This window comes from Felis catus, chromosome C1 (genome assembly GCF_018350175.1).
Source record: "Felis catus isolate Fca126 chromosome C1, F.catus_Fca126_mat1.0, whole genome shotgun sequence".
Taxonomy (NCBI): Eukaryota; Metazoa; Chordata; class Mammalia; order Carnivora; family Felidae; genus Felis; species Felis catus.
Genome location: NC_058375.1, coordinates 148,679,633 through 148,694,399, shown reverse-complemented (window position 1 = coordinate 148,694,399; position 14,767 = coordinate 148,679,633). Strand labels below are relative to the sequence as shown.

At 44.6% G+C, this 14,767-nt stretch overlaps 1 protein-coding gene across 15 annotated transcripts in view; it reads right to left on the bottom strand.

The window, feature by feature from the left end:
* Positions 1 to 14,767, bottom strand: part of TANC1 (tetratricopeptide repeat, ankyrin repeat and coiled-coil containing 1) — a 243,278-nt gene that overhangs the window by 28,438 nt on the left and 200,073 nt on the right. For all 15 annotated transcript variants that reach the window (XM_023259370.2, XM_045034837.1, XM_045034838.1 and 12 more), the window contains 5 exons: positions 14,474 to 14,582; positions 13,318 to 13,440; positions 6,673 to 6,909; positions 4,611 to 4,796; positions 1,289 to 1,367 (listed from right to left, as the gene is read on the bottom strand). In XM_023259370.2, the coding sequence (XP_023115138.1) occupies positions 1,289 to 1,367; positions 4,611 to 4,796; positions 6,673 to 6,909; positions 13,318 to 13,440; positions 14,474 to 14,582 (734 nt within the window). The remainder of the gene's footprint in view (positions 1 to 1,288; positions 1,368 to 4,610; positions 4,797 to 6,672; positions 6,910 to 13,317; positions 13,441 to 14,473; positions 14,583 to 14,767) is intronic.

The following is a 14,767-nucleotide window of genomic DNA, read 5'->3' as shown; positions in this document are numbered from 1 at the left end:
GTGTCATGTTTTGGTAATTCTTGCAATATTTCAACTTTTTCATGATTATATTTGTTATGGTGACCTGGGATCAATGATTATGACTCCCTAAAACCTTAGAGGACAGGTTTTTTTTTTTTTGCAAAAAGTATTTAAAAGAATTTTTTTAATGTTGATTTTTGAGAGAAAGAAACAGAGTATGAGTGGGGGAAGGGCAGAGAGAGAGGGAAACACAGAATCTGAAGCAGGCTCCAGGCTCCGAGCTGTCAGCACACAGCCTGACACGGGGCTCGAACCCACAAACCAGGAGATCATGACCTAAGCTGAAGTTGGATGCTAAACCGATGGAGCCAGCCAGGAGCCCCTCAAAAAATATTTTTAAATTAAGGTCTGTACATTTTTTTTTACAACATAATGCTACTACACACTTAGTAGACTACAGTCTAGTGTGAATATAACATTTTATGGACTGGGAAACCAAAAAACTCATTTGACATGCTTTATTGTGATATTTGCTTTATTGTGGTGGTCTGGAGCCAAACCTGCAATGTCTCCGAGGTATGCCTGTACACTAGGCGTGCACACACACACACACACACACACACACACACACACACGACACAGCCCAGAAATGCATTTAGCACTCTTGGTTACATCTATTAAACAACAACTCATAACTTAAAGTCTTATATTTTGAATACCAATTCGGTTAAATGGAAAATTTCAAAGCAGCATTAGCTGTGTTAATCTGACAAATAACCAACTCAGATCTTCATTATGATGCACTCACCTGGGGCTCCCCTCCCACACTTCAGTTAAATACATATATCCACGCCAGCGAAAAGGGACCTGGCAGCTTGTATTCAGGAGTTGAGAGAGGCCCCACAAGGCTGGAGTCCTGCTCTCATTCTATAAGGCAGGCTGCAGCCTTCCTTGCTGAGCAACTTTGACTCATCTGAATGTGAGGCTCCTGTCCTGCTCATACTGCATTGTTCATAGGAAGACCACATCAGGAAGGATACAGAAGACTCCACAAAGCGGAAACTACCATCTTATTTAGGTACTTCTAACAGAGATTCGTCAGAAGTGCAAGAACTAATAGTCAAATTCAAAACTATTCTGATTTGCTTCAAAAAAAGTTTTACCTTATTTGGGAAGTTTTAAAAGCTCTAAACTTCAAGTGCCTTGTGATAAAATAAGAATAGGACTAACATGTATCTCAAGTGATTCTTAAGATAACTTAGGCCAAAATGGGGGCTAAAACATTAAGAAAGCTGGCCCAGACTACAAGCAGTGGAATCATAATTACCTGTTTCTCCCCACAGCGTGTCGGTGCCATTGACGTCTACCTCATGTTCCTTCTCCAGTCCCAGCAAGCACTGGACCACCTGTCAGAAGTGGCGAGGTGATTTAATGAGTTCTCACAGCCATATGTGCTTATTATATCCCATGTATCAAAGGAGAAAGTGTGTTGTTTTTTAACCATAATTATCTCATGCTACACAAGGAGACAAAATATAATGAAAACTGTTTTCAAGCATAATTCATATGCTATTCACATTTTCACTTTGAGAAGAATAAAAAAACCTCAGTGAATTTCAGCAACATTGTTCAGGATTACTAGGTACTCAGAATTCTAATGAATTCCAACATGACCCAAATATGCCAGCCTAATCAACAAAGGACACGGGAGATCATACAAAGTGCAGTTTCTGCATAAATCGCAGGAAGATGGTGAATCCGTTTTTTCACAAAGATACAAAACAAAGCAATATATACCTTTTCAATAAAATAAAATAAATAGTATTGTCCAGAAGATATTTCTACTGACAGCATCATTCTTCTTTTCCCTAGTTCTTTTCCCTTCTTCCCCATCAAAAAGAGCTTGAGATCACAAGTATGGAGGCAGGAGTGCTGGCTCATGGGGAAAGAACACTATGTGAGCCCCGAGCCAGCATCCACCCTGTGCAACAGCAGCAACAGGAGAGCATAATGAAGCCATTTCCCAGTCTCCCAATCCATACCCTATGGGTAAACTGCATAACAGCCCCAAGTATGATCACATCGTCATCCCCAAAACCTGTGAATGTTACCTTATAGGACAAGAAGAAATCTGCAGGTGTGATTATGAATCTTGAAATGAGATGATTATCCTGAATTACCCATGTGTTCATCTCATACACCTGACATAATCACAACTGTCTTCAAATGAGGGACAAGAGGAATCAAGGTCAGAGGAAGAGACGGAATGACAGAAGCATAGGTTAAAGTGACGCACTTTGAGGGGCGTCTAGGTGGCTCAGTCGGTTAAGTGTCTGACTTCAGCTCAGGCCATGATCTCACAGTTTGTGGGTTCGAGCCCCACGCCGAACTCTGTACTGACAGCCGAGCCTGGAGCCTGCTTCGGATTCTGTGTCTCCCTCTCTCTCTGCCCCTCCTCCACTCACACTCTGTGTGTCTCTCTCAAAAATAAATAAATGTGAAAAAAAATTTTAAGGTGACGCACTCTGAACATAGAGGAAGGGCCATGAGCTAAGGAATACAAGGCTGCTAGAAGCTCTAAAAAAACAAGGAAACATTCTCCTATAGAGCTTCCAGAAGGAACACTGGCTTTTGGACATGTTAATTTTAGCCTTCTGGCCTCCAGAACTGTAAGAAAATAGATGAATGTTGTTTGAGCCACTGTAGTTTGTGGTCACTTCTTATAACAGCATTAGCAAATGCATACACCCTTCAAGGCTTCTGGTGAATGAGCCCTGCCCTTTTCTAGGAGACAGTTACTGGCCCTGCTGAGGCTGCTTTGGCACAGCATTCCTCCCAGCCAGCTTTGAAACAGGTTGAGTTTAACAGGAGTTGAGAAAAAGGTCACATGTGAATGTGGCATTCACTGTCCTCCCTGTGACGATTTTTCACACTTTGCGTTCCCATGCAGATTTAGGGAGCACTTTAAAAAAGGAAAAACATCTCCATTTGCTTATTTGTGTATTTAACATGCTCTCTGTATATGAGTATTTAAAAAACACATTTATAGTTCTTTTTTAAAGAAACAATAAACCTATTACACAGTAACATTTAACATACTGTTATGAAATATGTATTTTTTAAGTGAAATTACTATTTTTTCCAAAACTAAAACATATAGGGAGGTTGGCTGGCATTGTTTCCTATTTTTATAAATCTCTTTTATGCCTGTCTTAAGAGAAGACAGCTGCATTCTCTTATGTTTCTGTAATTAACTTGTTGCAGTATATTGTATTGGCTTAAATATCGTATATGTGTACTTTTAATGTTTTAAATGCCAAATTTAAGCCAGCTTTCAGTATGTATGTGTACATGCACGTGTGTGTGTGTATGTGTGTATACGTCCGTGTCTGCCCTTGTGTTTTAAATGCCAAAAAGTCAGCCAGCTGGCTCTGTACCCAAATTCACTATAAATCATTGTGGGTTCCAATCTTACCAAATACTGGCAACTCTAATTGCTTGAAGATAATACAGAGTAAGAAACAGGTGGAAGAGAACGGGTAAAAATGTTATTAAATCCTCAGACACATGGGTCAGGAGATTACAATTAAATCCTCAAACTAAGGGGACGCCTGGGTGGCTCAGTCGGTTAAGCTTCTGTCTCTTGATGTCAGCTCCGATCAGAAGATCCGGGTTCATGAGACAGAACCTGGTGTGGGGCTCTGTGCTATCAGCACTGCTTGGGATTCTTTCTCTCCCTCTCTCTGGGCCCCTCCCTCGTTCGCTCTCTCTCAAAATAAATAAACTTTAAAAAAAAGAAACTTAAAAAAAAAATCCTCAAACTGAGAAATACTGACATCCACCAAAAATATGTGCTCTATTTAGCTACTGCAAGAAGCTTTCCTTCAGCACAGGAACTGTGAATGACAAGCATTCTTACATGCTACCAGAACTTTGAAGTCCTATTTTTAAAAACCCTTCAAATACTCAAGAACAATTTTAGCATTAGTATTCCACATGATTATTTTTAAAAGATCACAAGGACAAAAGAATGAATCAAAGAGAAAAAAGTGCAAGACAGCTGAGCCGGAGGGTAAACGTGGAACAGAGGAGAAACTGGGATACTGCCAAGAGAGAGCCCCCCCCCCCCACCCCGCCCCGCCCCGCCCCCAACTGCAGGAGTCCACATGGGCACGAAGACCCTGGACACCGAATTCTCTCACGCAAAGGGTGGGATGTCAACAGAAAACCTAGACACGTGGTCAAACCAACTTCCATTTCTTGAAATCCTCCTTTTCTTTCATTCCTAAAGTGCATCATGGGCTAGCAACTAAGATAACTAAAAAAAGCACCTGAGGGGCACCTGGGTGGCTCAGCAGGTTAAACATGGGACTTCGACTCAGGTCATGATCTCGTGGTTCATAAGTTCGAGACCCGTGTTGGGGTCTGTGCTGACAGCTCAGAGCTTGGAGCCTGCTTCAGATTCTGTGGCTCCGTCTCTCTCTGCCCCTCCCCCGCTCGTGCGTGCGCGAGCGTGTGTGTGCGCGCGCGCTCTCTCTCTCTCTCAAAAATAAATAAACATAAAAAAATTTTTTTAAAGACAAAGCACCCAACCCATATTGGGCTATGGCTTCCAATTTCCCAAGAGTATCCTCTCAGCGCCAACTCACCGAGCTGTGGCCCATGCTGGCGGCTGCTGTCAGCGCCTGCTGCAGGGCTTGGCTCTTCCTCAGTGCACCTGGCTGGGGAGGGCCTGCCGACCACTCACAGGTCAGCAGGTACCTTAGAATGTCACCATGGCCCCTCAGTGCGCTGTGCACCAGTGCGCACTGGCCTTTCTTATCCAAGTGGTCCACCTAGAGGGCAAGAGAAGGTCATGGTTTAGTATCACATTCCAAATGAAGTGCGCAAACCCAGTATCACTGCAGATGCTTGGGGGGGGGGGGGGGGGTGTTCACATTCCAGTGCAACTTTCTCTAGTGCACCAAATACCCATCTGAATTACTTCCTTGTAGTGAATCGGCCCTAAGGCCAAGGGAACCCTTTGTAGATCCAGCAAACACAAGGCACCCTCAATTCCTGTCTCTTTAGCAAAGGACTTAAAGCTCCAAGTTCTCTGGGAAACATATGTGGGGACACAGACCAAAGCCTCAGCCAAAGCTCTGTGCTTCCCAACGCTGCTGGTGAGTAGAACACTCTAAATCTGCTGTGACAAGCTAGGATTTGGGGAGAATAAAGCAGTTCTTTAGTCATTGAAATAGGGGAGCCAGCAAAAGCCAGGGATCTGGAAAATCTAGCTATAACCAAGAAAGGGCAGGAAGGGACTCTGAAGGCCTTCTAACTGGGGAAGGAGGCCATGCACAGTCAGGTGACCTAGGACATGTCAGCATGTAAAGTGGGGCCTCAAAGCCAGGAAGGCCAGCTGTACACAAAGTTAGTGTCTAAGGGCTGCTTACTTCTAAAGGTCCAAGCACCAACAATGGGTTGCTGTCTAACCCCAGGAATACTGGACTGGAAGAGGAACTCAGGGCCCACCCTCACCTCACTTGCAAATTCTGGTGATACTCTGCACCCTCACCCAGAAGCTTTGCAGGAGACACCTGCATGACACCCAGCCTCCTCCTACAGAGCTTTTAGCGGTGATGGGAGGGGGCCTGCTAGCCTCCACAGAAAGCTAAGCCACCATTTAGATGTAGAAATGAAGGCATGGAGATGTGCACTAATGCACCCGCCGGGAAGGCTTAATTGCAACATTCCCCTTTTTCCATGAGCTGAAGTCCCTTTACCCCAAATATTGTATTTTTGAGGGAAAAATTAAAAGGCTCTCATAGTTTCTATAAACCTAATTAATGTCTTCCTGTTGAAACTTAAATATCCTAATTAACTATAAAGACAAATACCAGCGATTTATTTCTATTTTTATTCAAAAGCACATCCCCTCTCTCCCAAAGAAATGCTTATAGCAAACCTAAAGAGAGTTTACTGTGAGCTTGGCACTGTTCTCATTTAATCTCTCAACATTAATGGTCCTAGAGTAACTTGTTTAATAATATAGTTACATTTATTTAATGCTCAGACAACAGACCTGTGGTAGATACTGTTGTCATAATTATTTTACAGATGAGAAGCCTGAGGCACACAGACTGGACAGTGTGCCCAGCATCCTAGCTGGCAGGTGGAGAAATGAGGATTGTGGGCTGTCCAGCTCCTGCAGCCATATGCTCAAGTACATGGCTTCTAAGACCCATGGAACTCATTTTATTGTTAAAAAAAAAAAAAGACATGAAATGAAATAGGACAGGCAGAAAAGAGGCAAAAAACCCTCCTAAAATCTTTTAAACCAATCTAGTGCTCTGTTAAAATCTGTGATTGATGGAGTTCTAGGTCACCATTTCCAGGCTTTTGAAAGGATGACCTCTACTCACGCTGCTGTTGGCCTAGGGTCTCCTTGGTGTCCTGCCTCCCCATGGGTAGTATTAAGGAGAGTTAAAAGCTTATGAGCAAAACACATGACGCCTCCTCTCCAAGGCCGCACAGCTGACCACCAACATCAGGCACCATCATGCCCTGACCGAAGCAGGCAGCTCACTCTTTCTGTTTAGGTGGCGATTTCTATTAGTTGCAATTCGACAAAGCAGAGACAAAAGGGAGGCTGGCCCAGCTGATGACAATTCTAACAAGGCTATGAAGACATCCTCCCCCTCTCTCCACTGGGGAATGCTACCAGCTTACCCTCGCCCCCTTCTTGGCCAGCAGACAGACCAGCTTCATATGGCCAGCAGCTGCAGCATAGCAGAGGGCGGTCATGCCATTCTCTGACATTCCCTCCAGGCAGGCGCCAAATTCCAGGAGCAGAGTGACCACTTCCTCATGGCCAAGGTGAGACTGGACGCACAGGATTGGGGCATTATTTAACACTTCTGTTCTGTAGTTCACGTTGGCCCCTCCCAAAATCAGGAGACGGCTGACCTGTTGAATAATATCCCCCAACAAGATGAATTCTCACATAAACGTCAGTCACAACAGCATTTGTGGAGATGGGCAGTATCCTCATTCTAATCCAGGAGTTCCAAAACTAGAGTGTGCAACAGTACTATCTGCGAATGCACTGAAAATGCACATTCTTCATAGTGGAAAACTAAAAGGGCAGCTGCTTGGAAAACAGTGTGGAGGTTCTTCAAGATCTAGCAATCCCATTTCTGGGAATATATCCAATGGAAATGAAATCAGGATCTCGAAGAGATACCTGCACCCCCATGTTCACTGCAGCACTATTCACAATACCCCAAAGATGGAAACAAACTAAAATGTCTCTCGACCCATGAATAGAGAAGCAGAAGCGGTATGCACATATACAATGGAGTATTATCCAGCCTTTAAAAGGGAGGAAATCCTGTCACATGCTGCAACATGGATGAGCCTTGAGGACATTAAGCTAAATTAAAAAAGCCAGTCACAAAAAGACAAATGTATGATACCCCTTACATGAGGTACATAGAGAAGTGAAATTCAAGAGAGACAAGTGGAATCGTGGTACCAGAGGATGAGGGGAGGTGAAAAGTTTTCTTTAACGAGGGTAGTGTTTTAGTTTTATGAGAGGAAAAAGTTCTGGAGAGCTATTGCACAATAATGTGCAATAATGCATTATTGCAATAATGTGCAATAATGTGCTACTGAATTCCGCACTTAAAAATAGTTAAGATGATAGGTGGCTGGTTGGCTTAGTCAGTTAAGCATCCGACTTTGGCTCAGGTCATGATCTCATGGTCCATGAGTTCGAGCCCCCGCGCATTGGGCTCTGTGCTGACAGCTTAGAGCCTGGAGCCTGCCTCAGATTCTGTGTCTCTGTCTCTTTGCCCCTCCCCTACTCGCACTCTATCTCTCTCAAAAATAAATAAATAAATGTTAAGAAATTTTTTTAAATAGTTAAGATGGGCAATTTTATTTTTTTTTTAAAAACCAAAATTAAAAATTTTAAACACCCTGAAAAAAAACCTTAAAATGCACATTCTCCGGCTCCACTTTCAGATTTCTGATTCAGCGGGTCTGGAGTGAGGCCTGAGACTGCTTTTTAATAGTTCCCTGATGATACGGATACTGTTGGTCAGTGGACCACACTTTGAAAAATCACTGTTTGGGGCGCCTGGGTGGCGCAGTCGGTTAAGCGTCCGACTTCAGCCAGGTCACGATCTCGCAGTCCGGGAGTTCGAGCCCCGCGTCAGGCTCTGGGCTGATGGCTCAGAGCCTGGAGCCTGTTTCTGATTCTGTGTCTCCCTCTCTCTCTGCCCCTCCCCCGTTCATGCTCTGTCTCTCTCTGTCCCAAAAATAAAAATAAAAACGTTGGAAAAAAAAAATCACTGTTTAAATAAAAATAGAAAATTCATTTTTTATGGCAATGAAATAATCACGGGATTAAATAATTAACAGTGAGCTAACAAAGACAAAAGTAAATGCAAATACTCTTTTTTTTACAGGACACGTTCCTACAAGAAAAAGTAGAACACGTTAAAATGTTCCTGTGCCTCTGGGATTGTCAGCAGCATAAGACTCCCAGAAAATAATCTGTTTTTTCTACTGATTACCACACCCACCACCCACTAAACTTGCTGTGTGATTTTCAGAAAATTATTCAGTCTCTCTGTGCTTCAGGTACCTCCTAAGAAAACCCAGCGGAATGCCATCCCATGCTACCCAATAGGTACTCTTGGTTAACAACGTTGGAAGGTGCGCTTTTAGTACTTCCTCGCCGACCACCTTACAAGACTTTACCTGGAAGGTATGTGCTTAGAGGCAGAACTTTCCTAAAGATGTCTGTCGTTAATTAATACTTCGTCTGCTTCTTGGAAAAAAACATTTCCTTTGTCAGTATAATGCTGCTGGTATTTTCACCACTTAACCCCCAATCGGTTTGTGGCTCTTCCCCCAGCCCACAGTTCTTAACCCTGCTGCACACCGAAACCACCTGGGAGCTTGAAAGTTTCCAGTGCTGGAGCCCCACCCTTGGAGATTCTGACTTGGCCACGGTACCAAGAGCTCCCAAGTGACTGCCGTTGGCAGCCAGGGATGTAAACACATCAGGTGATAAATGCAGCTACAAAGCATGGGCTTGCTCGGAGCCAGGCACCCTCCAGCTGTGTGATTTGGGGCACGCTCCAACTGCCCTCGGCCTCAGTTCCCTCATCTGAAAAATGGAGATAACAGTTTCACTTCACTGAGCTGTTGTGAAGATTAAAAATGAACATGCCACCCACACATACATACAGCACTTAGCACAGCCCTCAGCATCTCGTAAGTGCTAAATAAATATTGTCATGGTCACAGTCATCTTTTGTAAAATCCTCAGAAGGGACAAGACCCCAGGCCCCTGACAAGCACAGTAGGGAGCTCTGCCCCGCTGTCTGGCAACCCAGGTCTCCCTACCACCTTCCCCTGCCCCTGCTATCACTAGCACAGAGCAGTAGGGAGATCTCCCACTTATTTGAGGGGAGACATAGGTAGCTCCTGTTAACAGCCACCAAACGGCACATCCAGAAGTTCTCAGGTACCTACAGCAAAGTCACAGCTCCCTGAAAGTAGGTAAAACCTAGTAAGAACAACTCCCTTGACCGTTGTGAAAAAGAAAACCACAAGCCCAAAATGGTGTTACTTGGGCCAGGCCCGGTCACCAAACTGGGGCTTTTAATACCTAACCTGACTGCAGTTGCAACTTCTTCCAAAAATAAGTCTTAGTCTGTCAATAGGGAATTTTCTGGTCAGCACCAAAGAGGTAATTTGTCACAGGGCCCTTCTCTACCCACCAAAAGAGAATGTGCATAGTAAGACCCTCTGCCCTTTCCCCTCGGGGAGGGTGATCTTGTCTGGAATAATCCTTTCCTTACTTCTGCTTATAACTTTCTTGCCTCACTTCTTGCCTCACTTTCTTGCCTCCTTCCTATAAAGAGCTTCCATTTTTAGTGTGCCTTGGTGGCTCAGTCAGTTAAGCATCCCACTCTTGATTTCGGCTCAAGTCATGATCTCACGGTTCCAGAGTTCGAGCCAGCCCTGTGTGGGGCTCTGCGCTGGCAATGTGGAGCATGTCTGGGATTCTCTCTCTCTCTCTGCCCCTCCCCATCCCCTCAAAATAATAAGCTTAAAAAAAAACAACAAAAAAAAAACCCTTCCATTTTGTACAACTCCTGAGGGTGCCCCTCTACTTGCTAGGGGGGATGGTGCCCAATTCACGAATCCCTTAATAAAGCCAATTAGATCTTCAAACTTACTCTGCTGAATTTTGTTTTTTAATACCATGCAGAAGATGCCAAGTGTTTTTCCAAAAGCGTTAACATCTCAATGAGGTTTCTGATCACTCTAGGAGACAGGCTCTTTTGTGACCTCCATTTGGCAGGTGAGAAAACAGAAGCTCAGAGGGGTAAAGCACAGATTAGCTCTGGGCACAAAGCTAATTACTGTCACAGCCCAGCGGCTGCAGCAGCTCTAGCTAACATTGCTCTGCCTTCAAGGAAGGGGTTAATGGTTCATCCCGTACATTTATTCCTAACCACATGGAAATTTCCTGATTATCACCACCGCATAAGCTCTCCCTGGATAACATTTGGAAATGGCAATGTTATCTATAAACTTCTGGGTTTAATGAATGCAAGAAAATTTAAAAAAGGGGGTCCAGAGAGACAGTTGAAGCATGTAATCACGAAAACAGAAGCGACACTGGAGTCTCAGTTTTCCAAGCATACTGGAGGTTCATAGCAACACAACCGTTTCAAATGTGTATCGCCTATCATGTAGAATATGACCGGATCCTTTCCACCAAGAGAAGTCAGGCCAAAGTCCACGCCTAGTTCCTGTCTTCTCCCCTCCCTGCCTTTGGCTGAAAGAAAAATTCTCCCGAGTCCACAGCCTTGGGAAGGACGCCCACGGCCGGCATGCACTCCGATGGTACAGTGTGAACAAAACAACCCGCTGGGTGGGAGCCTAGAGGCACTGGCAGCAAAGACCCTAGTGGGCCGGCATGACCCTGGCCTGGTGAGGGGAGACGACAGTGTTAGAAATCACTGGCGCGCCAGTAAAATTAAAATTCATCTACCAAAGTCATCATTCTGGAGCAAGTCACTTTAATTTACCAAAGTGGCAAACTGCAATTGCTCAAAATGACATTCATTCCTGTATGACAACATTTAATACTCTCTAAAAAAAGTTCCCTAATTGCATGCATAATTTTAAATTACTGTAATTTGTTCAAGATTCTGTGAAAACCTTTTTTTTTCCTTGAAAGATAAAAGAAACAGAAGGATAATGGAACGCCTTAAAATTCTATAACCAAGTTATAGAATTTTGAGCACAGTGTAGAAGCAGATGACACTGGGGCTCTATAAAACAAAGTAAAGACAAATAACTCTTAGAATTGAAAGTATGTTAAAAGTAAAGTCTATGATCTCAGGAGGGTCAAGCTCATTACATTCTTATGCTGTACCTTTTAATTTACTGTCTTAAAAACATTTGTATTTAAAAACCCTGTATTTGACAGGGTATAACGCTTTCCATTTACTTTCCTCCACTTTAAAAGAGGAACTTCTGGGCCCATAATGCACTAGTGAAAACAGATATTGCCGCATTTTTATTTCCTTCTTCCTCATCATTATAGAATGTTATTAATTGTGGAGAATTCAAAAGATATACTTTTAGCTGAGAGGAAAGATGAAACCATGTTATTGTAGTAACCTCAACTCTCATTTCTATAAAATCTAAGTAAAACAAAAACTCTTAATATGACTTCCACTAGGATCATCCCTGTGATCAGTAGAAGTTCTCCTTAACTACTAAAACCAGCTTCTCTGTAAAACATGCATGTGGGTTCAGCCTGGACACAGCACTCACACCGAAAAGTCTGGAAACTGGGGGAGTGGGACAAAGCACAGGGTTCTTATGAGTGGCTCTCCACTGCTGCTTTGCTGCGAGGTGCCCCGCCAAGAGGGGAGTCAGGCTGAAATCCATTAAGCCTAGGACCCTAACAGTGGGCTGAGTCTGCCCACAGAAGGCTATGCTTTTATCCTTGCAAAAACCCCGTCTGCATCCATGGGGGAGCAGTGGCCTTTCTCCAACCAGCACCGAGGTCCTGCATGGAGCACCAGGGCTCTAGGGGACTTGCTCCAGAGTTGGGGGACTCCCATATCCTTTATGACATAGGGGCTCCTCTGTGTGCTCATTCTACCCTCTCTACCAGGAAGCCAGAGGAGAGAGAAAGGAAGCAGAACTATGTCTACCAAGGAAGCGCTCTGCAAGGTCCACACTCCCAGGCACACAGCTGAGTGGCAGGTGCTGAGGATGAGGTGTGCACACAGTGGGGGAGAAGAGGTGCAGGAGTCCCCCAAGGGCACTCTTTCCAGGTGGGTCTGATGAACTGAAGTGAGGAATAGGGAACAGAGATGCCCAGAAATCTCCAGGGCTTCGAAAGTCCTTCCCTGTATGACCACTTGCTTATACTCACCCTTGATGCTGCTGAGCAGGCAACAGGTATGATTGTGTTCATGGAGGTGTTGGAAGGGGAGGACCTGGCTCCTTGGGAAACTGCCTCAGAGGTTCTGTATGTAGCAGGGCACGTCAGGGCCTGGGGCTGAAAGGCCTGGAGCTCAGCTGACATATCGAGTGGAAGACACTTGTGATCTTTTTACTACATTGCATTGGATAGGATGGTTGTATGCTGCTAGAACATAAACCAGTAATTCCCACAATCTTTGTGGGAGTTAACCCTCCTGTGTTGCCTTAAAAGACACTTGGCCTTCATGTGTTTTAGATTCTCAGACTTGCTTAAAGGAGGAAGGGAAACTGACTCTAAAAAGCACAGCAGTGCACTGTGACATGACAGCCACTGATCAGGAGGGAAGAAGCTCCTGGCCCAGTAGCAGGTCGACCCCCCTACACTTTCCACAGTCATAAATGCACACGCACACACAACCTTTAGGTAACACATTTTCTCTGTGCAACCATCGCTTTGTTGTCACTCATCAATGCTTAATTTCCTATGAACCATAAAGAGATAGTCCAGATTAGAGACCCAGGACAGTTTAAAAATCAATTTTCCCTAGAAATCTCCCTTTGACCTTTGGTTTCCTTTGTGAATTGCTTCCTTATCACATCCTCTCTTAGACAGTCCCCACGTGCTCACATGGCAGCCCACGTTTCCCTGCCCAGGAAAAAGCTAAACTTCTACAAGAAAACCAGTAATAGGGCATTTAAGCCTGTGTGATTTGTATCGGGGGGAAAAGCATCATTAGAGGCTCCACCAGCTCCTGTGGCTGCCACATGGTACAGGGGACAGCAGGGCTGCTGGAGGAAAGGTGGTGGGGGCTGGGGCCCCAGCTTTCCGGACACAGGGTCGCTCACCTTCACATTGGGGGTGTAGAGATTCCTGAGAGAGGCGAGGGCGGCAGAGAGGCCCTCGGTGCTGTACCCGATCCACAGGGCTTGGAGGTGGCTTGAGGAGATTCCTGTCTTCTTACTGAGGCCCTGGAAGCAATCAGAGACAAGTGGGCCTCATCCTCTCCTTTCCCAGCTGCGTCAGGCTGAAAGGGGTAGGCCCGGGAGGGTGCAGACCTGCACTAACTCAGGGAAATGCCGAGGCACAGAGAACGCTGGACATGTAAGCCGTCCTTCCCACCCTAAAATCAAGAATCAAGGAACTAGCCCACCCTTGCTACATACACGACGCCTGAGGAAAGACATGGCAATGAAGACCAAGTTTCTTCTTATAGAAGTTCTCCAGTCAAAGGAAGAATAAAATTTGGAATATCACCATCCTGTAACCCTTAATGCAGAGTCCAGGCAAACATCAGTAGTGACTGATAATACCCCACTAAGAGAAGCTAACATGAATTCCTTACCTCCTGATGGAAGAAAAACCCTACAGACATATAAAGAGTTTAAACTCTAAGTATAATTGTGACACCCTGCAAAAACAAAACAAAACAAAACAAAAACAAGCAACAACCAAACCCGAACCTGATTAAGCCTCTACATACAACTAGCAAATGACATGGGGCGCCTGGGTGGCTCAGTTGGTTAAGCATCAACTCTTGATTTCAGCTCAGGTCATGATCTCGAGGTTCACAGAGCCTGCTTGGGATTCTCTCTCTCCCTCTCTCTCTGCCCCTCCCCAACCTGCACTCACTCTCACTCTCTCTCTCTCTCTCAAAAGAAATAAACTTCAAAACAAACAACTAGCAAATGACAGGAAATCCAGAGGAAAGAGAACCATGTTAAACTAGACCATGAAAAATAAGACCGCGATCAGAAAATCCAGGCTGTATGAAACTACACAGGTCACGTAGCTCACGTTCTTCAGCAACTAAATAACCAAGAAACAAAAGGGAACGAAAGAAATGGAAACTTTAGGTGAAGAGGAACTTTTTAAAACAGATGTTAAGGGGGAAAAAATGGGGCTCATGGAAGGCTCTGAGAGGGTTGATAAAGCTGTTGAAAATCTCCAAAACCAAACACTCAAAATGACAACAAAACTCTTCTTCAAGGTGGCGCGTCTCACCTTGAAAATGTGTGCCTTCAGGATGTGATGGCCAAGCTCCATGGTTTGCTGGCGATTCAGCTTGCCCTCTTGTCGAGAGAACATGAATGCCAGGAGAGCGTGCCCATTCCTGGAACAAGAAACACAAAGCTTAGGAACAAAAGACTCCATTCCACGAACTGTAGGCTCTCAGGTGTGAACATCTCCACACGACTCTGGACTATTCTCCTGGTGCTTCAGCATCGCCAAACAAAATGAGTCAAAAATTGCCTCTTTACAAAAGATGGCCAATGCTATTTATTCTTCAAGTCATTT